This window comes from Dermacentor andersoni, chromosome 2 (genome assembly GCF_023375885.2).
Source record: "Dermacentor andersoni chromosome 2, qqDerAnde1_hic_scaffold, whole genome shotgun sequence".
Classification (NCBI taxonomy): Eukaryota; Metazoa; Arthropoda; class Arachnida; order Ixodida; family Ixodidae; genus Dermacentor; species Dermacentor andersoni.
This window is the reverse complement of record NC_092815.1, coordinates 208,626,180-208,643,626: the sequence shown is the minus strand read 5'-3', so window position 1 is coordinate 208,643,626 and position 17,447 is coordinate 208,626,180. Positions and strand designations below refer to the sequence as shown.

Sequence of the window (17,447 nt, the reverse complement as noted above, 5' to 3'; positions counted from 1 at the left end):
CGACAGAAAACGCTGCCTATATCACGGAATCATTACAGTGAAGGTAGTATACGAAAGCTACCGAGATTTCAATCTTGTATGGGTCACTGACGTCGAGTCGCGGAAACTGCATTGCGAGATACGTTGAAACTTGTGCCTGCCACGTGTTCCTTTCCGACACGATGAGTCTGAAGGGAATGTTTTCTTTGTGGGCATTTACGCGTCTTGTGTGATAGAAGTGTGGGAAACCAATAATAAACATTAAGTTGCTAGTCCAGTGGGTGTCGTCGTCCCTTTCTGTCCGTGTCGATATGTTCTGCTGGAAACCAATTGTGCTATGTGCAACACACGAGCTCAGGCAAACACTATTCTACTTCTTGTTCTGATGACGTGCCACTGTCTTCACTGGAGCGTTGCATCTATCTACCAAAACCAGGCTAAATTAAATTATGGGGTTTTACGTGCCAAAACCACTTTCTGATTATGAGGCACGCCGTAGTGGAGGGCTCCGGAAAGTTTGACCACCTGTGGTTCTTTAACGTGCACCTAAAGCTGTAGCTGCACCTAAAGTGCGCGCGGGTGTTTTCGCACTTCATCCCCATCGAAATGTGGCCGCCGTGGCCGGGATTTGATCCCGCGACCTCGTGCTCAGCAGCCCAACACCATAGCCACTCAGCAACCATGGCGGGTTCAAAACCAGGTGGTGAGGTTCACTGCACATACACGGTGGGGAGAAAAGCGGGTTTCCGAGAACAGATGCACTCGGCTCACCGACTGCGATGAGACGTCGGTAGTGTATGGCTGGCTAAGACAGTAGAAGAAATGTTTGACTTTACTTAGGTGAGACACACCCTACGTGGGTGAATCTGATGACGGAGAACGCTCCGTTCCCATAAAGCCTCACCGGTGACCGCTTGAGGGCGCGCGCCACTTTTAAGCTGGAAAAAAAAGAAAGCAGGTAAAACATTTACACGACCACATCCGTTACAGGTATTCACAGCGATACCAGTTAGATGGATAAGTTTTGAGGAAAAAAATGATTATGGAGATGTATACAAAAGTGTTAGAATGAAAAACATATATGGCCACATCGCCTTTTAGATAGCACAAGGCCGATGCACTAGGGTCTGCGACGCCAAGCTAGCTTGCTCGACCACCATAGAACGCAGTATAGCTGATTAAATCAAGCAGGTATAGGTATCAATTTGTCGCCGCCCCGTTTGAAAGGGAAGGGGATATTAATAAACCTCCATCATCATCATGCCGTCCATTCAATATTTACTACAAGGAATCGCAATTCCTGAACGGTACAAGACGCACGCGCACAAACAAGGAAAATAAAACCAGTAGGAAAACCTGCTTTCGTGAAAAGACGTCGGCAGATGCGTGGTGGTTTCCTACATATTATCAACCCACATGGCAAATCCCGATGCTATCCACGACAGGACCCCCTATCAGCGACAGAAAAAAAATTTTCTCAAGATGAACTCTTGTATCAACTACGTTTTTTGAACAATGCTACTTGCGAAAATTTTGATCTCTGCGTGGCTGGCTCAAGTGAACCAGAACGTTGGCTCACGCAGCCATATTTTTTGTCATTCGGAAAGCGTTCCAAATTACAGTTCCTGTCAGCCCATGCTGATCTATACTACAATTTTCTCTGGGAAGAAAGCCACGCACCCACGCAAGGTGCAGCAAATAAGATGTGGGAATAATGGCCGTTTCTTTTTTCGAAAGTGAACACGTATTAGCAACAGTTCAAGACTTTCCCCAACGTGGCTGCTGCGGCCTTGATTAATGGGCGCGTGTCTCACGTCTGCGCATGCGCGCGAGTGCACGTACGCGTGCCCCAGCTTACATTAGGCCATGAAAGCGGGAAAGAAAGAAAAAAAAATGAGGGTCAACCTTACCAGTATATTTCGCGTCGTGCTTCTCTCACCATAAATCTGTTTTCGCCATTCCTCCCTCGACAAACATCAACATTGTCCTCGGGGCCTGACTGCGTCGACGCCTCTTAAATAGTGTACATTCGCATGAACTGCTGCTTGCGGCGCAATACATTTGTGACTGGTACGGCGCATAACGAATAAACATTGCACGCGATTGTACCCTGCCTAGACGACAGTAACGACATCCTTTCGCGCTGTATTGAGTTTTACAGCATTGAAGTCACCGTTTGACGAACCATTCACTTCAGACGTTCCAGCACGCGGGAATAATGTGCACGATGATTTACGTTTCGTTGAAGTGTGTGTAATCTAACGCGATACTTACCCCTTGGAAAAATGCCACCTTTCGTAGTCAAAGTAGGGTTTTCTGTACTTTGAGAAGGAACTAGCAAAGCCGCGACGAAACGTACAACATGCCACTGGTTTCTTATTAGCAGCCATTCTACTTGTGAGCTGTGTTGCTTTGTACGTCACTTTTAAGCACAGCTGCATATCAGAAATGATTATTTATCTCCATTGCGTAGCTGCAGCTGAAACTAGAAAGACATTATATGCAGCTAAAGCTATCTTTCAGAACTTTCAGTATTGGCACGGCAGGCCATCGTGCCTGAGATGGTTGTACGCATTTGTGACACGCCGCAGATTCTTCATAGTTGTATGTGCTCAATGCACGAGTAGCGCAAGAAATATATGATTTGCGAGATTGCAAATGTAGTGGTTATATTTTGCAATGTCATATAAAGCTTGTTCGCACAACTATCTCATACAGTTTGTCTTAAGTGAACATTTTCTTGCACTTCTTCCTTTAAGAACCTCTGTGTAGGAGACACACCTTTTCTCTCAGACACGAATCCTCTTTCTCTCTCTTTCTTTTTCGGTGCGAGAGTGATCATGCACTTTCAAATATTGTGACAGCGCACAAGAAATAAATTCTGTCAGGACCCACATCATGATGCATGTTTATGTTATTGCTATTCACATTGAATCAATGCGACGACACACAGTATTACCTGGCGCGGTGCACGCTTAGCGGCTATGGCGTTGCGCTGCTAAGCACGAGGTCGTGGCGACCGCATTTCACCAGAAGTGAAATGCTAAAATGCCCGCGGTCTCGTGCATCGAGGCCATGGTAAAGAGCACCCTGGGTGTCCAAATTTATCTGGCGTCCCCCACTACGGCGTACCTAATAAACAAATCGCGATTTTGGCGCGTAGGACGCCAGAACTCAAACGCACACAATATTGCTAAATTTTCCCCTTCTCTGCAGCCCAATGCTCATTGTTCAGTGTACGCTCTGCTCCCATTCTCTTCAGTTCACTTCTTTGCGCACGCTCGGCGGCTTGTGGTGCCGACTTGTTTCCTTCTTGCCTTTCGATTTGGTTGTTTATCTGGGCACCTACACAGTGCCCCATACGCGTTCTGGAGGAATGCTCAACAACGTTCACTTACATAGTGTCACATATATGCCGCGTGCACATGCGCAATGGCCCAAGTTTTCTATTCGTGCGCATTCCCAGTGGCGAACGATCGGTGACCTAAGTTGGCTTGAAAGAGGTTAGATACGGACAGACATACCAAAAAGTGCGTGCAGTTCCCAAAAAATGTTAATCGCATTGTTAGGGTACTTACGTCTGACATTTTCTTTCTAGCTAAGACCTAGCCAGAGCTCCTCCAACAAACAGTGTCTTCCGCATAAAAGCCGATGATTAGATTGATTAGGCATTTATATGTATGATAGGCTTGCGCGTTTCTATTTGTGCATGTAATGTCACTCGTGGTGATTGTTGTTTGGGCTCCTTTGCACGCGCAGTTATTCGTTCACATGATTGTGTCCCGATCCCAGCAAACCGATCTGCAAACGCAGTTCGAACCAGGTAGCATATTTAGCTAAACCTTTAAAATAAGCCCTCGGTTTACATATTCTTTTCTTTAGACTGGCATTGAGCAAGGCCGTAGTGCACTCAGGATTGCATCTAATTTATTTCACATGGTTCAACAGCATCACATTTGGTACCAAGGGATTCGACGAGTACGAAACACATTTTTAAAAAGACAGTACACGGGGCTACTCATGATCTGTTGCATGGCTTATATTTTGTCTTTTCACAGAAGACAAGTCCCGTTTTCTTGATCATGCTGTCCAGGCAACTTCCGAACCGCCCCAAAAATAGGGCAGCTTCTTCCGAAGGGTGCAGTACTGATAGCAATACCAAGGTTTAGAATAGCGCATAACTTCTCGGACGGTGCTACATGCGAACGCAAAATCTTGCCACGAAGTAGCGCGCAAGGCAACCCATGCTGGCGAGTGTGCCATGCTTCTGATAACGCAAGCGCCATGAGTGCCGCCAGGGGAGTTACCGGCATCGCACCTATAGAGAGCCGAGGTGGAAGAGCCGTTTAAGGGTGGTGACAACACAAACATTTCAACAGGTATTTTCAACCTAATTTTCGCGAGCAGCCATATTCGCCCCCCGATTTTATAGAATTCGTGGTGCATTCCAAAATCTCATTGCGCATTTCTGCTTTTTTCTTTTTGTTACCCTATCTTGGCAGGCGATTTAACGAATATATTTGAATTAGCTTTTTAGCAATGGGCACACAATACCTGCATGCATTGCGTTTTCTTTTGTATTTAACACATCAAGTTTATTTCTGTTGAATTGTTTGTTGTGCGTAACCTATAAAACAACCAGTTATACAGCACAGCGGTGTGTCCTTTACTAATCCCGAGGGCGCGGGATTGAATCGCCACCGTGGCGGCCTCATTTCGACGGGGCCTGAAATACAAAAGAAAAATGCCCGTGTGCCGTGCATTGGGTGCATGTTAAAGAAATCCAGGCGGGCAAAATTAATCCGGAGTGCTCCGCTACGGCGTGCCTCATAATCTAAGCGTGAAAGTGGTATGTAAAACCCCAGAATTTCTTTTTTTGCCTGATCTTAGTAGCATTATCTCACATCAAGAATATGAAGCAAAGTACTGATGTTGCCCACCACTTGCACTTAATATAAATAGTGTTTTCCGAAGCGTGCGTTATTCGAAACTGTGGTTGCTAGATTGTTGAACTACAAGGTAAACGCAAGGTCGAGTACTGCGCTCACATGCGCTATATTTCTTCGGCGATTGAAGCCACAGTTTAGTGAAAATATTCATTACTTTTATGTCACCAACGGTCGCGAGCGACGTGGTCTGTCTGGTTGGTGATTCGTCACTTGAGGCCCGTATCGTATAATTTATCAGGGACTTTCACCTCCCAAATTAGCTGGGGGTGGCAACTACCCTTACAAAGGGGGTCACTAACCTAAAGCAGCGCTTCCATGTAGGCTCCTCGCACAGCTTCACGGTACCCGAGATCCGACGAAGTATGAGACCAACCTCTTTGGCTGAGGCTGACGGGATACCGTCTGGATTAGTCGGCTCCCAGTTAAAGATTAGGTCCGTGATGAGCACAGGCGCTGGGACTAGAAAAAACTACGTCACTTTATGCATTTGAGTCGTAACACTATATTTGAAGTTTCACTGGTCTAAAATAAAATGTATAGGCTCATAATGAAATCTCTCATGACTGTCTTTTTTGCTGGCTGTAATAGCAAAGCTCTCACGAATAAATCGGTGAAGACCGTAAAACATGGTCCCATCATCTTTGGCGTTTCAGTAATATAGCACCTATTTCGCATGCCGAAGTGTCCCTATGGACCACTACGCCAATGGCAATGGCGAAGCCAATGGTTAAATTGCACCGTGACCATCCACATAATCGCTGTCGTAATGAAATGCATAGCCGCCTTGCGAACTTATACGTCTACGGTAGATATGGTATGGCATGAAAAACTTTATTCAGGGCCTTCGGGTCGCGCTAGATTCCTGGCCCGAAGCGGGCCGCTCCCACGTCGGGACCGAAAGGCCTAGTCTCTCGGCCGCATCGCGGGCCCGACGGACAGCCCATGCCTGCTCTTCTAGTTCAGGGCTGCGGAAAGCCGCGTCCCAATGCTCTGGTGTTGTCCTTGTCGCTGCGTAACACGGAGCACTGCCAGAGCATACGTTCTAAGTCTGCTACGCTACCCCAGCGAGGGCAAGTGTATGAAGCCAATAATTCGGGAAATACTTCGCTTATTAATAGCGGATTAAGATAGGTTCCCGTCTGATAGAGCCACAGGGTGAAAGGTTGGGGTTCGTTTAGCTTTATGTGCGGAGGCGGATATGATCTGCGGGCCAAGTAAAAGTGTTTCGTGAGTTTGTTCTATGACAGAAGATGGTAGCTCGGTGGCTACGCCTTTCTGCAGTCTGGAGAGTCTGCTTATTGTTATCTTTCTGGAGGATTACATGCCTAGTCTGTAGCGAAAAACTACCGCAAGAAATGAGATTGTATGCAGTCTAGACGGCGGTGAAAGGTGAATGCGACCATAAAGTGGCATTTACTAATGTGACTGATTTTCGGACTTTTTGCCTCTGCTTCTCACCCGAATGCAGCCGGTTGCGACTGGAGGTTCGACGGATGGCACTGCTGGCCACCGACTGCACGAGGTGTTGTGGCCCGAGCGCCGTGTCCTGTTCTACTACCTGGAGTTGTAAATTCTTCAGGTGAGCTGTGGATATCGCGTCGCACCAGTGGTCCTTGAGGAATAACTTGGTCTTCAGGCCTTAACAGCATGCAGTGTCGCTTCGACGAATCCGAAAATGTTTCAACAGCATGAGAGCGGTTTCTGCTAAAGCAATGTTTGCATCCTTTGCATCCTTGCATCCCACGACCTCGTGCTGAGTACGAAGTTGTGGAATCAAATCCCGGCCGTGAAGGCCGCATTTCTGTGGGGGCGAATCGCAGAAACGCCTGTGTACATTGCATAGGGTGCATGCTAAAGATCCACTGGTGGTCAAAGTTAATCCGGAATCTCCCACTACGACGTGCCTCATCTTCAGATCGTGGTTTTGTCACGTAAGACCCCAATCTTCTTTTTTACTTTTTGTTTGCATTGCTGCACCTCAATGTCTGCCTTGTTTTGCAGATCCGAATTTCGCAAAGTAGAGGTGTAAGTCGTAACAATACAGTTGAATTATTTACAGCAGGCGATAAAAAATGCGGTCGAAAGAATAGACAGCAGTACAGAAAATTCAGCCAGAGTCTTTCATGTCAGGCAGCTTCGCTTGCAGTATAAGTGTCTGATGTACGTTAGCTTACGTCCCCGTTCTGCTGTGACTGTCCCCGTTACAAAGTGCCAAGAAAAGTGCTCGTGACCGCGCTCGAAAAACCGGACAATCGCCCCTTTACAGAGGAACAAGCTCTAGGACACTGGTTCAGGCGGGCTTCGGCACTCAAGGCCTTAAGGGCGTTGCTGAAGTTTTTAAGGACATGCGAATTGTGCGACCGCCTTTGAATGTTGCAGCGTGTAGTTTCGCGTTACTGTGTGAATTTTCTGGTTTCCATATTTTTTCCTCTTCTTCTTCTTTCTCCTTTTATTCCCTTTACCCCTTTCCCCAGCACAGGGTAACCAGCCGGTACTTACACTGGCTAACCTCCCTGTTTTTCCTCCCCTTTGTCTCCTCCTCCTCCTTAGCTTACAGGAGGGGGAGCGGGTTTTACTTCAGTTAGCTTCGCGACGGCGCAAACGAGGCGTGAGGTGTTCTACGAGGAGTTAAGTGCTCGTAATGAGATCGGGCATGTTTCTTTTTTTTTTTTTGCATATGATTGCCTTGCCCCTGTGCACATGGAAATACCATACAAAAATAGTCGGCTAACCATACATTTTCTGTTTGGTATTACGCCCGCTGCAACTTTTATTTCTATGCTGCACAACATTACCACGATGAAATATAATTTTCGCTGTACGAGTGCCTTTGATCGCGACGCTAACGTAATTTATGCCGTCAGCCCTCGTTAGTTTCCTTACTGAATGAGTTATTCCAGAGAACTCGCAAGGATGCTTTAGCAGAGTGGTCGGTGTCATCGTAATGAGCCCCGAGCCGCCTTCCACGACCATTAATATAACCTCTAAAAGGAAGGTAATAAAAGGCGCCAGGCTGTTAAGACAAAACAATGCACCATCATCGGACCAGCTGATTGCAGCAAGTGCACGCGCTCATTATGAACGCTAGCTTCTGGCACTTGCAGCGAAGCAAATTGTGCTGCGACGCATATGGTTTTCTTTTCATAAAAGCAGAAACTCGGGACGACGGCATGATGATCGTATTGCATACCATCGTTAAAAATCGCGCGTACGTGCCTGCATCTACGGCAGCTCTCGGACGCCTCCATGTTTGTTCCTTTGCTTTTGCAGCTGTGGTTGTTAGTGTAGCAAGGCTGACTATTGGGCAAGCGGGTACGAATCCATGGTAAAGTAAAGGTAGCGCGAAAAAAACAAGCTTGAAAAAGTGTAGACAGGAAAAGCGCGTGTGAAGTGTATTCTGTCCGTCCTTGCTGTTTCGTGCTACCCTCATTTACGTTGCTAGCGTAAATGAGCTACTCGCATTCGGGGAACACGTTATAAGCAGCTCAGTGACTACAGTGAATTTGTGACTACAGTGACTACACACAAGCGATCTTCAAAGCACAGAGGTGTTGCGATTCACTTTGGTTGATCCACATCTACTTCAGGGGACTTGCATCCACTTTTTGAAGTTAGCGTGTTGTCCTGTTTCGCCTAGATGTCAGGGCAGAGAAGCTGAATTTTTCCCCTGATTTCATCAGTGGCTTTCGTCACCACCGTTCACCTCTGGACAGCATTTCAGACCTTGTCTCAGCGCTTGAATTTGCTAGAGGAAACATGCATTTCGCCTACATGCTCTTCCTAAACATACAGCAAGCTTTCGACTCGGTTCCACATAAAGCGATTATTATCGCTCTTTTAACCGCGGCAATTTCGCGTGGTCTGCTCCGCTTTGTGCACAATTTTCTATCGGAGCCGTGCAGAAGCAATATTACAAGTGAATCCCGCACTTCTAAGTGCGGTGTCCCAGAGGGCAGCGTTTTATCGTCACTTATTTTAACACCGTAATCGCACCGCTTCCAAGTTGCTTGCCTTGGGACAATGACTTCCCTGTGAGCATAGCTATCTATGCAGATGACATTGCTATGTGGATAAAGGGCCCTTCGCACATTGCTGTGCGGCTTCCTGCAAGCTTGTAAACAGCTCTGAATGCGACTTCGGAGTACTTGGGTGAAGTTGGTTTGCAGATATCGCCTGCTAAGTCGGCTGCAATAACATATATCCCTAAACAACGCGCTCGTCAAACAATGAGCCGACTGTGCATTGACGAAGCGCCGATAAGCTGGGTGCGACGACGCCGTTATTTGGGCTTGATTATGGATGGTCGCGTTTCTTGGCGTCCTGTCGTTCGATTTGTACGACGCAAATCGCAGTCGCTTCTTAAATTTGTGTCCGCCTTGGCCGCTAGACGTGCTGGCTGCGACCACACACAGCTCTACAGGTGTACCAGTCATCTGTACTCTCAGGCATGATGTAGGCGTTACTAGCTAGTCCTGAACAAACCATCTAGTTTGATGGCCCAACTGGAACAAGATCATCGCGTTGCCCTACGACTACTGTTTGGTTTACCTCGTGAGGCGCAATCTGTTGCGTTACTCACTGAAGCCCATCTTTTGAGGCTTTTGAGGCTGCAAGCGGACCAGAGAGCTATATATCACATTGGGCGTCTGCACCGCGCATCGAATGGTCAATCGCTCATTGATCGTCTAATTCACCGCCCGTTTTCTCGCACGGGAAAAATGGCCACAGTATTTATGAGCATTGCTGACATTTCTGAACATGCCGCTTCAGTTACGCCTCTGCCTCTGAAAGGTATCACCAAACACGCATTCCCCATTTACCTCACAAACTTTAGCGTACACATAAAGTCTGATGTGCCTGCTTCGGCAGTATTCCAATTGGCTCAGTGGCACATGTTCGAAATATTTCCAGATTATCTTCAAGTATTCACAGATGCATCTGTAGACAGTGACGGCCAAGGCGCCTCTGCAGCTTTTTTCTGCCCCTCGACTCAAGTGCGACTAATCTTTCAAATAGCCAATCCGGCCTCGTCAACAACTGCGCAGCTAGCAGCGATTAATGTTGCACTGAAATACATGCAAGATGAGTTAACCGCATAGAATATTGCAACATTTACTGACTCCCGCGCTGTACTTAACAGATTGCAACGCAGTCAGATTGATTGTTCAGTTGTGCGCAGAATTGCTGACTCTGCAAACAAAATTTCATCACGTGGGATATCTGTCGGTGCTCAATGGATACGTTCACACGTAGGCATCGTCAGAAAGTAAGAGGCTGATCGGCTGGCTTCAATTGGCCCTCATAACTGTGCCTGCTCCGAAATTTTATGCAAGCTTGATGCGCTGGCCTGCCGATTCGGTGCCGCCTCTTCAAGCAGCATCCAGACCAGCGCGTCGCAAATGGAACCTTCCCGCCCCGCGTTCGCGTTCGAGGCTTGTCACGTTGCACATGAGCGCAACTATTCAATCTGAGTGTTGGCTGTGTGAATATGTGCGAACGTTTATAGAGACAAGGATGTGTGGCCAGACCATTATGTGCGTCTTGCGGTTGCTGCGAGACACTTCAGTACCTGATATTGGAGTGTTGCGCTTTCAGTGCGCAGCGCATGTCGCTATAATATTGACTATAATCTCCTTGGCCTGTAGTGTACGACACTCGACGAGCCCAGTGGCTGTGCATCTCGACGCGATCAGGATGATCGCGCTCTCCTTACTTTTCTAGAGTTAACTAACATAAGTTCACCTTTGTACCTCACACACAATTTCTTCTATTTAACATTCTTTAGTAGCGTGACCTGCAGTGACGGGTCCTACTGTGCGTGATTTGTACTCTGTGTTCTACTACTGTGCCACCGGAACTGGTTGATGTAGTTGATCCATCAGTATAGATGTGTGTGCAGTGGCTGTATTTCTCGTACAAAAGAATTAAAGTTAGTTGCGTGAGTGCTGATGACGGCAAGTCCGACATTTTCTGAAGTCCTGGGAATATACCTGAGTTGTACCAACAATGAGAATAACCCAGCGGTTCAAGACTTCCCATGTCACTACGTCTACAGCTGCAGAGCTCGCGGCTGTCCGCCACGCGCTTGATGTGATAAGTGCTGAAAGTGCTAGAAAATGGGCAGTCTTCTGCGATTCAAGGCCGGCCATGCAATGTGTGCAGTCGTTTCTCCGACATGGAACTCACGATCAGCTCACGTGCGAAATCATGGAACTTGTCCATCACTCAAGAGAAAAAGGCCACGATATATCTTTTCAGTGGATACCAGGCCATTGCGGTATCATAGGAAATGATGAGGCAGATAAGGCAGCTCGGACGTCAAACCAAGATGACCGCTGCGTTCCCATTCCTCTCTCAACGACAGACGCCACGAGACAACTTCGCAATCTAGCTCGCAAGATCTCCTTAGCAGAGTGGAGTACCGCATATACAAGGCGCACAAGACCGACGCGAAGCGTCTCTTCTGTGTTGGTTGTGGCTTGGAGATGCCTTCACGAATGCCTACTCAGCACTAATTGGAATGACTGATAGTCCTACATGTGATGTTTGCGGATGCAAGGAGAGCATTGACCACTTATTGTGTCATTGTCCTCAGTTTCAAGCACAAAGACAATATTTGTCCAACGCATTGAGGAAATCCGATAATCGTCCTCTGAGTGAACAGACAGCACTAGAGTACCGTCCCCACCGATCATCGGCTCAGAAGGCAGTGAAGACACTTTTGTGCTTTCTCAGAACGTCTGGTTTGCGAGAGCGGCTTTAACTCAAGTACTGTCCGTACACGCATCTACACCTTCTTTCTCCCTTCTCTCTCTTCCCCTTCTCCCTTCCCCCAGCATAGCGTAGCCAACCAGACCCTTGACTGGTTAGCATCCCTGCCTTCCTATATTCTTCTCTCTCTCTCTGTGTGTGTTCGACTGTATTCCTGTATATTTTTCATCTTGTTCGTTTTTTCCTCTTGCCTCCCCTTCTTCCTATCTTCCATTTGTATGTTTCTGTCTCCTACTTTCTGAAGAGTAGGCAGTCGTCGTGCCCCCTCCATTGGCAGTTGCCAGCCTGCTCCTCACTTTTCCGCTACTTTCAAATGTATATATGTTTGCAAAACAGATAATAATAATAATAATAATAATAATAATAATAATAATAATAATAATAATAATAATAATAATAATAATAATAATAATCCACTGTTTACTCGCAACTGCAAGCTATACTCGGTAATGGCGATAATACGTGATGCCTCTTGCTTGAAACCTCGTTAATGCCATGCGTGCGTTCGAAATGTCTAATGACGCCTAACGCATTGACTCTGATAGCCTGTTATTCTTAATGCTTGCAGTGTTGTCATCACGTCTTGGGCGGGTTGCGTGTGATACGTCGAAAGGAAGGAAAGACGCAAAGGTGCACACCGAAGTATCGGTACGTGCGAAGCTTGCTGTATACCTTGGCGACTGGCAAAATCGCCCAAGTGAAACCGTCTATCAGAGGTGTAGCGGCGCGATTATCGCCTCCAGAACGCATGAAGAAGGAAGATGGCTCCCGTGCCGGTAGCGCGAGAATATAGAACACGCTACCGTGCTCGACTTGAGCGTTCACTCTAGCTGCCGCTCACCAGAACCCGCAGAACCATGTCTGGCCGGCCTAAAGAAACCATGGCTACGGCGGCTAAACCTTCGCACTGCCTCCCACAAATTGATGACACCGGACGACGGAGCCCAGTCATGCCAGCATCAACGCACCGACTCTATCAAGGCGAGAGTGACGTGCCCTCACGCGGTCCGGCAGACGTCCCGCTGTTGTAGGGTGTCCGAAAATTCTACATGGACGTGCCGGACATATGGTTCATCTAGCTGGACAGCCACTTCCGTATCTACAAGGTTCAAGGCTCCGGCTGCGTTTGAGGCTCCGGTTGCCACTTCTACAATGACTCGCGGTCAGCCGTCCTTGCTCACGCCATTTCGAACGCTCAGTCACAACAGCTCTAGCCATTTGAACCGTCGCGTCATTCCATGTCTCCTCGTCGCGCATTGCCTGCGTCCGCCTGTGCCGATCGTAAGCACGCACCGTCCCCAGCAGACGGCCAGACGGCCTTCTTTCGGAGCTCCGACTTCTACCAGGCCCGGACATCTACGAACACCTGCGGCAGGTCGTGACTTCGCACTACAGCATCACTGTGGCTGCGCCTCGCTCACAACCTACGCTGTTGCTGCTGCCTGGCACATCTCTCTCAGATTGCATGAACCCAAAACCACTAACGACGACAGCATCTGCTTTCCGTAAGCCCTCTGACGAACGCAATGGCAAATAACGCTACAAACGAACAGCGCCCGGACTGACCACGTCATCTGGAGACCAAGGTGCTGCTGGTCGTCACACTACGCTGCCCTGTATAACCGTACCCGCACCTGAAATGGCGACACAGCATGAATCAGCAAGGGCAACAATGCACGCTCACGAAATTCCCCGTTCTCCCCCTTACCAGCGTTGCACGCCGTTTGACGACGCTGTCTTGAGCTTTGTTCCCCTCAACGGCCTGAGCTCTCAGCACGCACCAAGACCCGGCCAATATGCCTAAACTACGCTTGCCAAGTTGCGCCGCACTGGGCGCGTACGTCGACAACGCAAGAGGACGCCCTCAACCTACAAGACAATGCGCCCTGTGTCCAGACATTCTCAGCCACGACCACTAGAGAGCTATTTGTGCCCTTTGCTGCAACGCGGACTTTACCTGGAATTCTTAACCGACGCTACAAATTGCCTCTGATGTATATAGGCTTGTAGCCTTTCTTCTTCCTGTACCCGCGCCTTTTACAGATATTTGAATCGCGCTTCGCACTAGGAGGGGGCCCTCTAGCGTCGCGACTATCGGCTCCAAAGCCGGCGAAGACGATGGCTCACGTTCAGGTAGTGCGAGAGTACAGAACACGCTAGCGCGATCGACCTGAGCGACCGCGGTACCTGCCGCTCCCGAGATCCCGCGGCACCATCGTTGGCCGGCCTAAATGAATCGTGGCTACGGCGGCTACGTCTACGCGCCGCCTCCCGCAGAAGCATTGCGTAATCAGAGTGCAGGAGGCGTACGTGACTATCTTGGCAAATACGTACAAAGATTCCACAGCTACCTTGGTTCTCCAGAAGAAAAGTAGAAAGTTGCCTATCAAGAAAGGGGTCAGGCAAGAAGACACAATCTCTCTAATGCTAGACACTGCGAGATGATTATTTATTTGTTTATTTATTTATTTATTTATTTATTTAAGATAGTTTCAAAGCCCGAAGGCATTACAGAAAGGAGTGGGTGAACATAACAAAAAAATTGTGCGAGATACAAAGACATATTCAACGTTGCGTTTCATGAATGCTGGTTTTGAAGGTGTCGGTATCCAGGATGGCTGCAACGGTGGCGCGAAGGTGGTTGCAATATTTGCTTGTGCTAGGGATGAATGCATTGCTACAAAGTTTAGTACGTGAAGACGGCAGACCAAGTTTGAAACTGTGGTCAGAGCGAGATGATATGTATGACGGTTGGGTGATAAACTGTTCTTTCAACAAAGGGTTGTGGTGGTAGATTTTATGAAAGAGCGAAAAACGGAAGCATCTCCGACGGAAAGAAAGTTCTGACAAGTTAAGTGTTGTTTTCATTTAGGTAACGCTAGCATATCGGGAGTAGTTTGGTAAGATGAAACGCGCTGCACGATTTTGAATGGTTTCTATGCTGTTTATGAATGTAATGTTAGCCGGGTCCCAAATGGCAAATTAGAAGAAGTATTCAAGCTATTAGACTGGGAAGGCTTAGGAGTGAGGGCCAACGGCAACTATCTCAGCAACCTTCGGTTTGCATATGACATTGTCCTGTTGAGCAATACTGGGGACGAATTGCAAGAAATGATTGAGGACCTCTACCGTGAGAGTTTAAGAGTGAGGTTGAACATTAATATGCAGAAGACGATGTTCAAGAGCCTGGCGAAGGAGCAAGAATTGAGGGCCACCGCTCACCATCTAGAGTGTGTAGAGGAGTACGTTTAACTATGTAAATTACTCGCAAGACACCCTGATCATGACACAGAAATTTGCAGAATAAAAACTAATGGAGTGCATACGGCAGGTATTACGAAACCCTGACTGCGAGCTTACCATTGTGGATGAAAAGGAAAGTGTACAATCATTGTATTCTACCAGTGCTAACATATAGCCAGAAACTTAGAAGTTAACGAAGAAGCTCAAGAACAAGCTAAGGACTGCGCAAAGAGCGATTAAAAGAGAAATGTTAGGCGTAAAGCTAAGCGACAGGAAGAGAGCGCTGTGGTTGAGAGAGCAAACGGGGATAGCCGATATTCTAGTTGACATGAAGAGAAAGAACTAGAACTGGGTAGGTCACGTAATGCGTAGCGTAGATAACCGGTCGACCATTGGAGTTAAACAATTTGTGCCAAGGTATGGGAAGCGCAGTCGAGGACGGCAGAAAAACTAGGTGGGGAAATTTGCAGCCGCAAGTTGGAATCAGCTAGTGCAACACCGGGGTAATTGGAAGTGCCAGGGAGAGGTTTTCGTCCTGCAGTGGACTAGCCCAACCTGTTCCTTCCTCTCCTATGGTGATTGAGAAACTCGGCGGCAATGAAAAGTTGTCCTATGGCTTCGGAGGTGGTAAGGTTGTCTGTTTCGTGTTGTGCTCTTCAAGCTAACCACTGTAAGTGATCTACATAAAGAAAGACAGAAATACAAATTGATGCTTTCGGGTATGTACTCCGGCAGGCCGTAAAAGGGGCATATTGCATTTGCACGCAACCTACGCCAGTAGCAACATGTGTTATGTGATTCTGTTCTTTTTTTTTATTTTGAAGTTGCACATTGCAATACATTTTGTTCACAGGCAAGCAAATCTCATTATACTCTACAATTAGAACAGATCTCGGCAACAGCGGCCGTAGTTGTTGCAGCTTCTGACGGGTGAGAAGCAATGAAATGACCGAACGAGTAAAAAAAAATTGAATTTTTTTGTGACTGAATGTACTTACATACGCTGGAATCTACAGAGATGAATGTGGAGGTATTCACGATGAAGCATAAAGACGCCAATCTTTCGCAAAAAAAATGTCGTTGGACTTCACGAAGAAAGTAAAGCGATTCAGCGGCCATTCGCTATAGCACTCCGGCAAGTCGTGCTGGCATACACGCGTTGACAGTATCAAAACTTACTGTTCTGCTACAATGCTGACAAAAATGGGCTTGCTGTTCACTTACGTGTTCACTTGCTGCTGTTCTTACCCCTTCGCAGGCACGGCGTTCTACCATTGCCTAACGCATGGTTCATGGAAAGGCCCACTCGCACACTACGGCTATTGCACAACTAAGCTGAACCCCGTAAGTACTTTTCACAATATGTAGCACGACTCACGCCTTGTGTAACTGAAACTGCTAGAGGATCTTGGTGGTACATTTCAGACGTGGCACTTATTCACTGTGCTCAAAGAAGCCGCAGCTCAGATGAAGCGTAGGACAGTAAACTGCCCGCTACCTTTGTTAACCTGTCTGCGTCTGCTTCTGTACGTCTGTACTCAAAGCAAATGAGAAACAAAATAAAAGCGTAGGGCTGGCAAAATCTATCCAATGAAATCAAATGTAAACATTTTAATACCACCATCATCATCATCATCATCATCATCATCATCATCATCACTTCCATCGACCTATTTTACGTCCACTACAGCACGAAGACCTCTCTCTGCGATCCGTGTCCAGTTGATCAGTTGGCCCGTGTCCTGCGCCAACTGATTCCAACTTGCACCTGCGAATTACCTAATTTCATCACGCCGCTTAGTTTTCTTCTGTTCTCGACTGCACTTCCGTCCTGTTGGCAGCCATTGTGTAACTCTAATGGTCCACCGGTTATTCATCCTACGGATTACGTGGGCTTCCCGAGCTCCATTTCTTTCTCTTAATGTCAATTAGGCTATCGGCTATTCTCGTTTGCTCTCTGATCCACAGCGCTCTCTTCCTGCCTCTTAACGTTGCACCTAACATTAATCGTTCCATTGCTCTTTGCGCAAAAAAAGAACACACATAACATGTTCTCGTGTTTCTTTGCCAACCTCTAAGTTTCCGCCCATAATCTTAGCACTGGTAGGAATGCATTGATTGTACACCTTTGTTTTCAATGCCAGCGGTAAGCTCCTAGTCACGATCTGGCAATGTCTGCCGTATGCATGTCCAACCCATCTTGATTATTCTGTAAGTTTCCTTGTGATGATCAGGTTCCCCTGTGAACATTTGACCTTGGTAAATGTATTCCTTCACAGATCCTAGAGCCTGACTAGAGATTTTCAACTCTTGTTCCCTTGCCAGTTCATTATCTTTGTTTTCTGCAAGGGGCGATACTCTCCCCCCTTCTTTTCAATATCGGCATGAGACGCTTAGCCAAAACACTCGACGTCATACCTGGGCTAGGGTACGCGATATATGCAGACGATATTTCCCTATGGGCAACCAGCGGCTCGTTAGGACAAAAAGAAGAAATCCTGCAAG

At 47.3% G+C, this 17,447-nt stretch overlaps 1 protein-coding gene across 3 annotated transcripts in view; it reads left to right on the top strand.

Annotated features, from left to right (window-relative positions):
* The window catches only part of LOC126540178 (calcitonin gene-related peptide type 1 receptor-like), a 192,096-nt gene that overhangs the window by 139,788 nt on the left and 34,861 nt on the right, over nt 1–17,447 (top strand). For all 3 annotated transcript variants that reach the window (XM_055075855.1, XM_050186965.2, XM_050186963.3), the window contains exons 4-5: nt 6,397–6,507; nt 16,201–16,286. In XM_055075855.1, the coding sequence (XP_054931830.1) occupies nt 6,397–6,507; nt 16,201–16,286 (197 nt within the window). The remainder of the gene's footprint in view (nt 1–6,396; nt 6,508–16,200; nt 16,287–17,447) is intronic.